Here is a 12,129-nt window from a genome sequence, read left to right on the forward strand (position 1 = left end):
ATGGAACACTTTCAAGCCCTCCAACAAAAGGTGGACGTGTTGGAGAATAGGCTCAAGGAGGCCGTGGACAGCACACTCAGTCGAGAGGAGGGGCTTAGAGCGGCAATGGAGACGATGACGGCAGAATTAAAGGCATATGTGGACACCAAACTACAACATTTTGATCAAGTTGTCGTAGCCTGCTTGAAACGCCGAGATGCAAGGTGGGACGAAACACTTAAGAAGACCCTGACCAAGAGTCGCCTGCCTTGGAGACCTGCTAGCTTCTCCACCCCTGCACCTCCAGCGTCAGGCAGCAACCTGCCACCCGCCATCGATGCCACCTTTCCCATTCCGCCGGCGGTCACAGCGCGACCCCCTATAAGGATGGAGTTTCCCCAGTTTGGAGAGTCCAGGAGTTCTGCTGATGTAACAGAATTCATTGAGCAATGTGAGAACTTCCTGGCTCTCAGGCCTCTGAGTGATGCCGAACTGGTGGGAACCCTCAATGCAGTCCTAAAAGGACCTGCACGGAGCTGGTGGTTGGCTGCCCGCAGCAAAATAACATGCTGGGCTACCTTCAAGCAGTCCTTTCTTGAGGCTTTTTTACCCACCGACTACCAATCTGAGATCGAAGAGCAGCTCCGTTCCAACGTGCAAACCCCCAATCAGTGTTTGCGTGACTTTGCATACGATTACCGCGCCCTGTGCCTGAAATGGAGACCCAACATGGAGGAAGAGGAAATCGTGCGGCGCATACTCGGTGCCTGTAACCCGAGGCTGGCCAGCGGATTGCGGGGTATCGTATCCACAGTGGACCAGATGGTTAAGGTTGGCTCCCTAATTGAGAGGGACTGGAGCAACACCAAAGAATATTGGAGCCGTGTACAACAAGCCAACCCAGTGAGAAGACCGAGCAAGAAGGCGGAGCCGGGGTCAAGCCGAGGCACAGCAGCTGACCTCGCCTTTGCAGTTGGCGAACAAGCACTTTTGGTCGTGCCTGTAAGCCTGCGAGGTTCGCATGGGGATGCAGTCCTTGACTCGGGGTGCTCCTACTCCCTGATGAGTCACTCCTTGTGGAAGGCGATAAGGAAGGAGGGGGAAATCCTAGAGCCAAGCGGAATTCCAAGGTTCATCATGGCCAATGGGCAAGAGAACAGGGCCCTTGGGAAAGCCACCCTGCTCCTCACCCTGCAGGACTTCCACGGCACCCTGATAGTACATGTGATGCCTGACAATCAGTTGTGTATGCCGCTGCTCCTAGGTCTTGACTTCATGGCCCTGACTGAGATAATATTGAAACCGCATCTCCGCAAATATGCTATGTCAAGCGGGAAGGAGTTCAGATTTCTCAACAAGACCCGAGATAAACTACACTGGAGTCATACTCAGTCGTCTGTGAATTTTTACATGGCTGTTGTCGAGGAGCCCAAAGGCCACCCAGCCAACATTCCGTTCCTTGAGGCTCAGCCCGAAGTTGTGAGGCCGCTGCTGCAGAAGTGGCCAAACGTGTGGACTGAGACCACTGGTGCCACCCGGACCATTACCCATAAAATCAGGACGACCGATGAGGTGCCGGTGAGGCGGAGGGCTTACAGGGTGTCCTGCCAAAAACAGCAAATAATTGAAGGGCAAATCAAGAAAATGTTGGCCGATGGAGTAATTGAGCCGTCAACATCACCGTGGGCATCTCCTGTAGTGCTGACTCCCCGGAAGGATGGGACACCCCGGTTCTGCGTGGATTACAGGGGCCTCAATGCCAAAACACGGCATGATGCGTACCCCATGCCCCTGGTCCACGAGATATTGGAGTCCCTGCTCAGCGCCACCTATTTCAGCTCCCTGGACTTGCAGAGCGGATACTGGCAAGTGGCAATGGATGTGGAGTGCAAGCAGAAGACTGCCATGACCACCCACCTAGGCTTGTTCCAGTTCAAGGTTATGCCTTTCGGACTGCGGAACGCCGGGGCTACCTTCCAGCGGTTGATGGAGACCGTCTTGGGTGAGCTGAGAGGGAGGACCTGTTTCGTGTACATTGACGACATCATTGTATTCTCGAAGACAGAGGAACAACATCTCCGCGACCTTGACGCTGTGTTTGCAAAATTACATCAAGCAAACCTAACGCTCAACGTAAAAAAGTGTCACTTGCTCCAACGCCAGCTCACCTTTTTGGGACATCTGGTTTCCGGGAAAGGGGTGGAGGTGGATCCAGCTAAAATCTCTGCTATTACTGCCTACCCGCCTCCAACTGACCTGAAAAGTCTCCAGAGGTTTCTGGGGTTGGTGGGCTGGTACCACAAATTCATCCCCAGGCTGGCTGACTTGGCAGCACCCTTGAACCATCTAAAAAAGAAGGATGTGCCTTGGGAATGGAGCCCAAGTTGCCAAGAGGCCTTCAACAACCTTAAAGCCTTGCTGCAGTCACCGCCAGTCCTTGCACAACCCCATCCACACGTCAGTTTCCAGGTCCACTGTGACGCCAGCGATGTAGGCCTGGGACCTGTCCTGATGCAGGGTGTGGAAGGCGAGGAACGGCCCATTGCTTTTGCCTCCAGAGCCCTGCATGGTGCGGAGGTCCGTTACTCTACTGCGGAAAAGGAATGCCTGGCTGTCGTTTGGGCCGTTGAAAAGTGGAGACACTTTCTTGAGGGGACCACCTTCGACGTATTCACAGATCACAGCGCCCTCTCATGGGCATTCAACTGCCCCAAGACGTCGTCACGGCTTACCCGGTGGACTCTGAGGCTGCAAAGTTTCTCCTTTAGGGTCCATTACAAGAAAGGATGCTGCAATGTGGTGCCCGATGCCCTGTCCCGTGCACCCCAGTTATCAGAAGGGGAAGTATGTCTAGCCGTCCCGAAAAATTACTGGTCGGACCTCCCAGGTACACTCCAAGACATTGCGGAAGCCCAGAAGATGGATCCAACTTGCCTGGAGTGTGGACCCTCGGTTGACCAGCCTAAGCCGGGACGCATCCACTATCAACTTCAACAAGGGGTGTGGTACCGAGGAATACCATCAAAGCACGGTGGCTTCAAGTACCAACTCGTAGTGCCTGGTGCCCTGGTACCGCTGTTCCTGGCCTACTTCCATAACAGCCCCTTCGGTGGTCATCTGGGGAGGACAAAGACGCTCCTAAAAGTTCTGGAAGTGGCTTGGTGGCCAACGGTCCGAGGAGATGTTTGGAGCCACGTCAGGGCATGCAGTACATGCCAACAGTACAAAAGCCCTAACAGCAAGCCTGCCGGACATCTTCAGTCCCCTGAGGTCAAGGCCCCTGGGGAGATGATCGGAGTGGACTTCATGGGGCCATTCCCGCTCAGCAGGGCCCGGAACTCGGTACTGATGGTGGTGGTGGACTACTTCTCGAAGTGGGTGGAGCTTTTTGCACTGAGGGATGCTAAAACCCCCAAGGTATGCCAAATATTGAAGAACGACATCTTCACCCGATGGGGAGTTCCTAAATACATGGTGTCCGACCGTGGGCCCCAGTTCACTAGTCAGTTGATGTCCCGGTTGTGTGAAGCTTGGGGAGTGTCCCATAAGCTGACCACAGCCTACCACCCCCAAACAAACATGACCGAACGAGTCAATCGGACTTTAAAAACAATGATTGCCTCCTTCGTGGGGAACCATCATCAAGACTGGGATGGATGGTTGCCTGAGTTTCGGCTTGCTCTCAACACAGCAGTCCACGAGACAACAGGCACCACTCCCGCCATGTTGGCCCTTGGTAGAAACTTGATGGGACCGCTGGAACGACTAGTACACAAAGCTCCATCACCACACACATCCGCATACCACACAATACATACACACACACAGTTGCACAATGAAGTGGAGAGACATGTTGGTGCGGCCAAAGCTCGACAAGCCAGATATTATAATGCACGTCGCAGAGATGTACACTTTGCTGTCGGGGATCTGGTCTGGGTTAGGGCACACCCACTATCCAAAGCTTCAGCAAAATTCTCTGCCAAACTTGCTCCCAGATGGGTAGGTCCTGCTCGGGTAGAGAAAAAATTGGGTCCTGTAAACTATTGTGTTCGGTGGATGACAGATAAGTTAAAGGTGGACACTATAAATGTGGTAGACATGAAGCCCTATTACGGCCCCGGTAAGCCGCTGGCTGGGGGGGGGGGGGGGGGTGTAATGGCCACAAAGTCCATCAGCTGAGGTAGTGGGGTCCATAAGTGCGTTGCTACAAGATACTCAGCTGTAAGGAAAACTACTGTCGTGATCTGTGTACGGGGGAACAGGTACAGGACCATATATACAGGCATCATCACCATTATCATGCATCCTCCTCATCGGCGAGAGCGACTGCAGTGAGCAGACTCGCCGGTAGGTGGCGAATATTTAAGGAGGCTCTTCCAGCGCGCCAAGGGGGTTGGAGGAAGAGAAAAAATTGTGACGTCACACACGCAAGGGGATGCTGAGAGCCGGCGTTTTACCCACGAGGACCAACTTTGTCAAGCGACACCTGACGGGATTTCCTTTTCCCTCCTGGCTTGAGCGATTGGACCGTGGGCGAGGTTCCGGACCCAGGGATCGGACGGACAAGCGGATGCGTGGTCGTGAGTGGAACCGCGGCTTTCGCCACTGTTTTGTGAATAAGCACTGACTCTTCGGGGAACTTTTGGACACTCGCGGGGTGGGGGGGTAAGCTTTCGGGATTAATTTGGGTGTTTCATGATTGTATTTGTTGGCGGGTGGGATGTTTAGTTAGGTAGTTGGTTGGTTAGTTAGTTAGGTTGGTTGGGAGGGGATGACATGCGGGGTTGTTTTTGTGTAAATAAACTGCCGTGGTGTGGCTACCCAACATTTTCGACAGTCCTTCCTTTTTCTTACAGCTGATATCCGCTCCCCCCGTGACCTTCCTTTTTTGCGTTGTAGCCTCGTACCTCTATAGGGGGGCGCGATCGTTACAAACTTAACAAGCATCTGACCTCAGGTTCCTGTGTCGTTCCTGCCCTAAATGCAACATATTGAATTTGTGTCTTTGGTTACAGATAGTACTGTTGGTGAAGTACAATCTTCGTCTTCTGTACACCTGACCTCCAAATGACCTCCTTTGTTGTCCATCCCTTTTCTCTTTCCTTACCTTGAAGAAGCTGCTGCTCCTGTTCATCAGACCACTTTGAGGAGTCTCTCTTGGCATGCAGGAAGCCATTTTGTCTTCCTTTTGATGTGGACTGAGTCCGCCGTATGACCGCTTGTGTGTTTACATAAAGGCCAGAGTTCTGAAAGTGGAAAACACACAAATCAGTGCACACACAGACATTTCCGCTTTTGCTAGTTTGAAGGTCTCTCTCTGTATCATCTTTCTCCGTTGCCTTTTGCAGACTTTGCTGCCTCAGCCTGTCCTGCCTTCTTCTTGCAACCTCTGAATTCATCCTTTTCCTTCTGATTGCAGGTTTCTTTTGGGTCATTCTCATGGTTGTACACTCCTTTCCACATTTTTCTACTTCCCATTCTGTTTTCATGACCTGATTTGTAATGATTTGTAATTTGAAAGATGTGACATTTTCTCCAAACAGGCAGAATGAGATGACAGCAGATTCCTGCTTTCCTGGACGGCGACTGGTGAATAACTACATAAGCCCATTAATGGAAAACTCAACGTTTTGGGGGGATATATTGCCCATCATCCGCAATCGTTAAGTGAGACATGAACACATACAGTGGTGTGAAAAAGTGGTTGCACCCCCAAAGCTAATAAGTGGTTGGGCCGCCCTAAGCAGCAACAACTGCAATAGAGTGTTTGTGATAACTTGCAATGAGTCTCTTCCAGCTGTGGAGGAATGTTGGCCCACTCATCTTTGCACAATTGTTGTCATTCAGCCACATTGGAGGTTTTTCCAGCATGAATCCTTTTGAAGGTCATGCCACAGCATCTCAATAGGATTCAGGTCAGGACTTGGACTAGGCCACTCCAAAGTCTTCATTTGGTTTCTCTTCAGCCATTCAGAGGTGGACTTGCTGGGTCTTATGGATCATTGTCCTGCTGATGGCCGACCATTCTCACATTATGTATGAGTAGTTATTACGGCATGGTAAGATTCCCTCTATTTATATCTTATTTCTCCTTTAAAAGTATTGTGTATTATCAAAAAGACTAAAGTCAAGCACGGCTTAATTGGCTGCCAACAAAAGGAAAAAGAGAGCAAGATTGTGTAAATGTGTTTAAGACATGTACACTGCAGTGGTCCTCGCCCGGGAATTTCATTGGGTCAAGACTGAAGATAAACACTGTGTATAAAAGCAACTGTATATTAAGTACTTCGTACTGAAATCCTATATAAGGGGTGTATAAGGGGTGCAAAAATACACACACACACTCTTTTTTAAATGTATGAGTCAGCTTTAATGAGGATGCATTTTTCTTTTAGTTGAACTATTATTATCGTTATTGTGCCCCCAAACTTGGAGATGATGACTATGTGTCACCAGCAATTTGAAATGCTGAACCACAAGATTTTACACAGAATGTTCCCTGTACTGTTCCCAGTACATTCCCTGAGGTTCTGTTTTGTTTGGATAAAGGTTTAGATGTTATAACTTGGGCCGTGCCCTCCTCCCCCATCTCTTTCTCTCTAGCCAGGCTGAAATCATTAGGTCAGTCCCCCCCTTCCTGCCAGAAGAGAAAACCTATCTGAACCAGAGAGAGAAAAAGGTCACCCCATAATGTGCATTTCTCACTAAAGTGTGAACTTGTAAAATATGCATGGTTACCGTGTTGCCAGTACTGATGATTGTTTCTTCGGACAAATGTTATTAAACGGGCTGCATGGTGGCCGAGTGGTTAGTGCGCAGGCCACACAGCTGGGAGACTGGAGCCGAACCCGGGTTTAATTCCTGACTCAGGCACCTCTGTGTGGAGTTTCCATGTTCATAGAACGTGAGTGTGAACGCCTACATGGCTAGGGCTGAACTCACTTGTTTTGATATCGCCACAATCATGTCAAATGCGAACTGCATCAAATGTGATTCATTTCAACCAATAAGGAACCTGACTAAAAAATTAGATTTCAGTAGAAATTGTGTGGGAATGTGAATGCTGAAGCTCAACTGATGAGAGAACCAGCAACCATGAGATTGGGAGATGATTGCATGCCACCGTGCACAGAATAAGCAGAATGTTACGTGTACCGTGTTACTGATTGGGGCGACATTGAAATTGTCCATTCATTCAAAGGAAAATAGTGAATAATAAAAAATGTGGGATTCCAACAAAAGTCATGAGAGACAGCCAACAATCCCAGCCATTTGTCAAAAGTCAGTACCGGCCATTTTGACTGATCTTTCAAGGCACACAGATTATTGTGTTCTATGGCTATACTGTATAAAAATGGAACATACCAAGAGAAGGATTAGACTCCTGACTTTCATCTGAAAAAACGACCCTTTTCTTTTCTTTAGTAATCAGCAGGAAGTTTCAAGAAAATATCAGTTCCCGACTAGAAAAGGGTGTAAAGACACATTCCAAGACTTTCTCTTTGACAGAAATATTTTTTGCTTTTGAGACATAAACAAATATACCAATATTAACAACAAAAAAGTTTTGGTTAAACATCCAAATAACATTTGATAACAATTTATAAATAACTATTCATTTTGTTATTTACTTGCACTTATTTCATTTATTTACAATTTTTCCATTTGGATCAGAATTATGCACGTGTGTGCGCACATGCGTTAAAATTTCCCTACAATGCATAACCTTCTGGACGCTACACTCCTCCTTCCTGGCACACGTGTCTCCACATCATCTCTGCCAGGCTCTTATCAAATGCACTTCTGCCATCTGGTGGCTGCCTTTATGACTTAAAAGTGCTCTGAAGCCAAATGCATTTGTGGGGAGTTGGGTCATCACTCCTTTTAGCCTCTCGAGCAAAAATCATACAAGACTTATAAATACCTTGTTGGGATCAGGCGTTCAGGTTTAGAAAAATGTATAAACTTGTCTTTGGTATTGAACAAGTTCATGAGCTGGAACGATTTTGGAATGGTTTAAAGTCTGGGAGGGTGAGGAGGAACGGAATACAAAATGGATGGATGGTTTTAAGCAGCTGAAAAGGGTGGTACTAGTACGGGGACAAAAATGTGAAAATGGAAACTGATTGTTCTTTCATTTTCTACCGCTTATTCTTACGAGGGTTGCGGGGGTGCTGGAGCCTATCCCAGCTGGACTGGTGGCCAGCCAATCACAGGGCACATATAGACAAACAACCATTCACACTCACATTCATACCTATGGACAATTTGGAGTCGCCAATTAACGTAGCATGTTTTTGGAATGGGGGAGGAAACCGGAGTCCCCGGAGAAAATGGAAGAACGAGATGCCATAGGGTGGAATCAAACTCAGGTCTGCTAGCTGTGTGGCCTACGCGCAAAACACCCAGCAGCTTTAGACTGATTGTTAAAATGTTGAATGATTACCGTGATCATGTTACACTGTTACACCCCTAAAGTACACACATCCACATGCATGGACGCAGACATACTGGTCCAATTCAAGCGACAGTGTCCTTTAAGAGTGCAGCCACGTGTTCTTTATGCACACACACACAACATTTAGATGCCAAGATTGTCCTATAGATACTTTGACAGCACTACATACAGGATGTGAGTGTAGACCACAGAGCAGAATGTGGTGAGCGTTTCTGACCGACTTTCAGCTGAACTGGCTAATCCATGTTGTTTTGGTTAGACAGGAAAGGCATTTTGATTGGGTGGTATTTGACTCTGAACAGATGTTTTTTTCTTCAACAACAAATACAGTCAGCCTTCCCTTTAACATCTCTGTAAAATGTTGTAATATACAGCAGATACACAACTTTTACTACAGTTGAAAGTTGCTCAGAGAAAAGATATAAGATATAAAGAATATATATCAGTGAATGGATATTATCTTCCATTATGTTCTCTTCCATAACACTAGGGGTGGTTTTTCAGCAGAGTGAACTGGTTGACTCTTCTATCGGTCAAATGGAATTAAGACACAGGACCACAGTCCAGGCTAGCTAGCGATTTGCTGAAGATTACAATATGAGGCACATTAGACACCAAGAACGTAGAACGTAGATATTAATCTGTTGCATCATGATTTGTGATAGTGACAGTTGTGCAAAGTTTGTTTTTAATGGTTGTTATTGCAGTAGTTCCCGTTACACAACACTATAGAAGTGGGCACCTCACAGAAAAGCAAAATTAGCCTTCTTAAGAGATTCCAGTGGAGCTTAAATGACAAATCAGCTCATTTATTCCAATCGCTGACAAAGAAGGGGCCGGGGGTGGGGAGTCCTGACAGGACCCGACAGGTCTGAAACGCTTGGCAAGTTGACATGTTTTTGTGGTGGAGTGGAATGGAAAGGGAGAAGCTGGGGCACGCCATCACCGCCGCACGCTGTACTTTCCAAAAGTCAACAGCACAATTACTTTGGTGGCACAAGAAAGCTCACCCATGCTGACCATACTGAAATACAGCAATCCCTCACTAGTTCACGCTTGACATTTGGCCGGGTTTCCAAAAGGGTTTCCAAAAGTACATGAACCCATTCACTAGCAAAGACGTAGTTACACGTTTTTAAAAATGTTTTTAAAGGCTGAGGACATTTTAATGCATGGGCACACACATGTGCATGCTTGTGAACGCACATAGTTCATTTGCAACTTTGCTGGTTTTCGCCCTTTTCTAGTTGGGAACTGATATTTGCCTGAAACTTACCTGTGTTACCTACGTATGTTCTATGTTTCATCTTACATTATCATTCATTAGTGGTGAGTAGCAATACATTTTATACTTTAAATGTGTTTATAAATGTGTGAGCCTTAAACCTGGATAGTGTCAAAAGTGAACAATGGCAATTGAAGAGAGAAAAGGGAAGGTTCTGGAGCTGAATCTAAACAGGACCCGACAGGTCTGAAACGCTTGGCAAGTTGACATGTTTTTGTGGTGGAGTGGAATGGAAAGGGAGAAGCTGGGGGCACGCCATCACCGCCGCACGCTGTACTTTCCAAAAGTCAACAGCACAATTACTTTGGTGGCACAAGAAAGCTCACCCATGCTGACCATACTGAAATACAGCAATCCCTCACTAGTTCACGCTTGACATTTGGCCGGGTTTCCAAAAGGGTTTCCAAAAGTACATGAACCCATTCACTAGCAAAGACGTAGTTACACGTTTTTAAAAATGTTTTTAAAGGCTGAGGACATTTTAATGCATGGGCACACACATGTGCATGCTTGTGAACGCACATAGTTCATTTGCAACTTTGCTGGTTTTCGCCCTTTTCTAGTTGGGAACTGATATTTGCCTGAAACTTACCTGTGTTACCTACGTATGTTCTATGTTTCATCTTACATTATCATTCATTAGTGGTGAGTAGCAATACATTTTATACTTTAAATGTGTTTATAAATGTGTGAGCCTTAAACCTGGATAGTGTCAAAAGTGAACAATGGCAATTGAAGAGAGAAAAGGGAAGGTTCTGGAGCTGAATCTAAACTAATAATTTTATTGCAAATGTTGATCTGAAATCGGAGAATGCCATCATCAAGCTTCAAGGAGGGTCAATCCGTTGTTAGTCACTTTTCTTGATTCTATTTTGTATCAAACACACTGTAAAAACACTCTAGAGTAGACCAAGATATGTGAAATTGTTAGATAGATTTCAACAATGATTATTGTTAGTGTGATATTTTGTAACGTACAACATTTTCAACATGTTTCAGGTTTAATTTTCTTGTATAATACTTTTATAATATATATAATGTATACATATTCCCTGTGGGCCAACAAAAATCAAACCGGGTGCTGCAATTTGACATCATTATCTTCCACTGGATTAAAAACTAAATAGGATGGTTATGCTTTTTCAGTTTCATCAAATAGGGAATTTGACTTTTTCTTTTGTCATCTGGCCATAAATAAGATTTGTTTTACAACATAAAACTGTCACTTTTCAATGGATGCTGCTGCACGTCATGAGCTAAATCCTAGAATCGCACTAGCAAATATTCATCTTTCTACATGGTACACCTTGTGAAAGCAACAACAGTAAACATTGTGAGTTTATACTGTGACATCACATTAAACAAAATACACTTTGGACTCCATCACACTCTTGGCATAAATGTTGCCGACAGGTAAAATTGTGTCCAAAAAAGTGTCCCTCACCTTTAAAGGGGTCCTTAAACGTCGGCTGTCGTCCTGTGTGTCTTCGTTTCATGAAAACAATGGACGTCTCGGAACTTCAGCAGTTCTCACTCCTGTTTACACAACTTGCATATTTTCCAGTCGGCCTCCTCACCCAAGTGTGTATTTGTGTTGTTTGTCAGTGATAGTAAGTAAGTGTTGTAAGTGCTGCGTGCTGATTGACGATTGTGGGTTTTTACGTGTTTTTGCACACAAAGAAAAAGTGACGTATACGTGCATCACTTTTTTTACTTATTAAAGCCTTAGTGCGGTTCTTGTATTGTCCTCTTCTGACCTCTGGTGGCCAAAGATGGTAACACGAGTGTAGTCGAGGTAGGCAAGGAAAATTGAGATGGAGCACATGATGTTTCACTCATTCATTTTCTACCGCTTATCCTCACCAGGGTCGCGGGGGTGCTGGAGCCTATCCCAGCTGTCTTCGGACAAGAGGCGGGGTACACCCTGGACTGGTGGCCAGCCAATCACAGGGCACATATAGACAAACAACCATTCACACTCACATTCATACCTATGGACAATTTGGAGTGGCCAATTAACCTAGCATGTTTTTGGAATGTGGGAGGAAACCGGAGTACCAGAAGAAAACCCACGCATGCACGGGGAGAAGATGGCCACACAGAGATGGCCGAGGGTGGAATTGAACTTGTGTCTCCTAGCTGTGAGGCCCTGCAGCCACAACATGACGTATTTCCCTTAAAATACTACTAATGGACGCCAGCGATGTTACTTGCTTAACACCACAAATGTCCATTGAATTGAACAACATATTGGAGCGCCGCTGGGAACACTTCCCGGTTCCCAGCGTGCTTTGCGGCACCGTTTATGTAAATACCTCTTCAGTTGCTAGTTTAAAGTCACATAGTTATTGTTCAACTCAACCAGTAAGCGTGTAGTGTGTGTTTTATTTATCTGTTGCATTGCTAT

The 12,129-nt window shown here is 46.3% G+C and overlaps 1 protein-coding gene across 3 annotated transcripts in view; it reads right to left on the minus strand.

The window, feature by feature from the left end:
* Window positions 1–11,385, minus strand: part of LOC131136562 (ras and Rab interactor 2-like) — a 56,431-nt gene extending 45,046 nt beyond the window's left edge. For all 3 annotated transcript variants that reach the window (XM_058083577.1, XM_058083556.1, XM_058083566.1), the window contains exons 1-2: window positions 11,167–11,385; window positions 5,087–5,225 (exon numbers count right to left, since the gene is read on the minus strand). In XM_058083577.1, coding sequence (XP_057939560.1) covers window positions 5,087–5,155 — 69 coding nt within the window. In that variant the 5' untranslated portion in view covers window positions 5,156–5,225; window positions 11,167–11,385. The remainder of the gene's footprint in view (window positions 1–5,086; window positions 5,226–11,166) is intronic.
* Between the last annotated feature and the right edge of the window lie 744 nt (window positions 11,386–12,129).

Source organism: Doryrhamphus excisus, chromosome 1, assembly GCF_030265055.1.
Source record: "Doryrhamphus excisus isolate RoL2022-K1 chromosome 1, RoL_Dexc_1.0, whole genome shotgun sequence".
In the NCBI taxonomy this organism is placed as follows: domain Eukaryota; kingdom Metazoa; phylum Chordata; class Actinopteri; order Syngnathiformes; family Syngnathidae; genus Doryrhamphus; species Doryrhamphus excisus.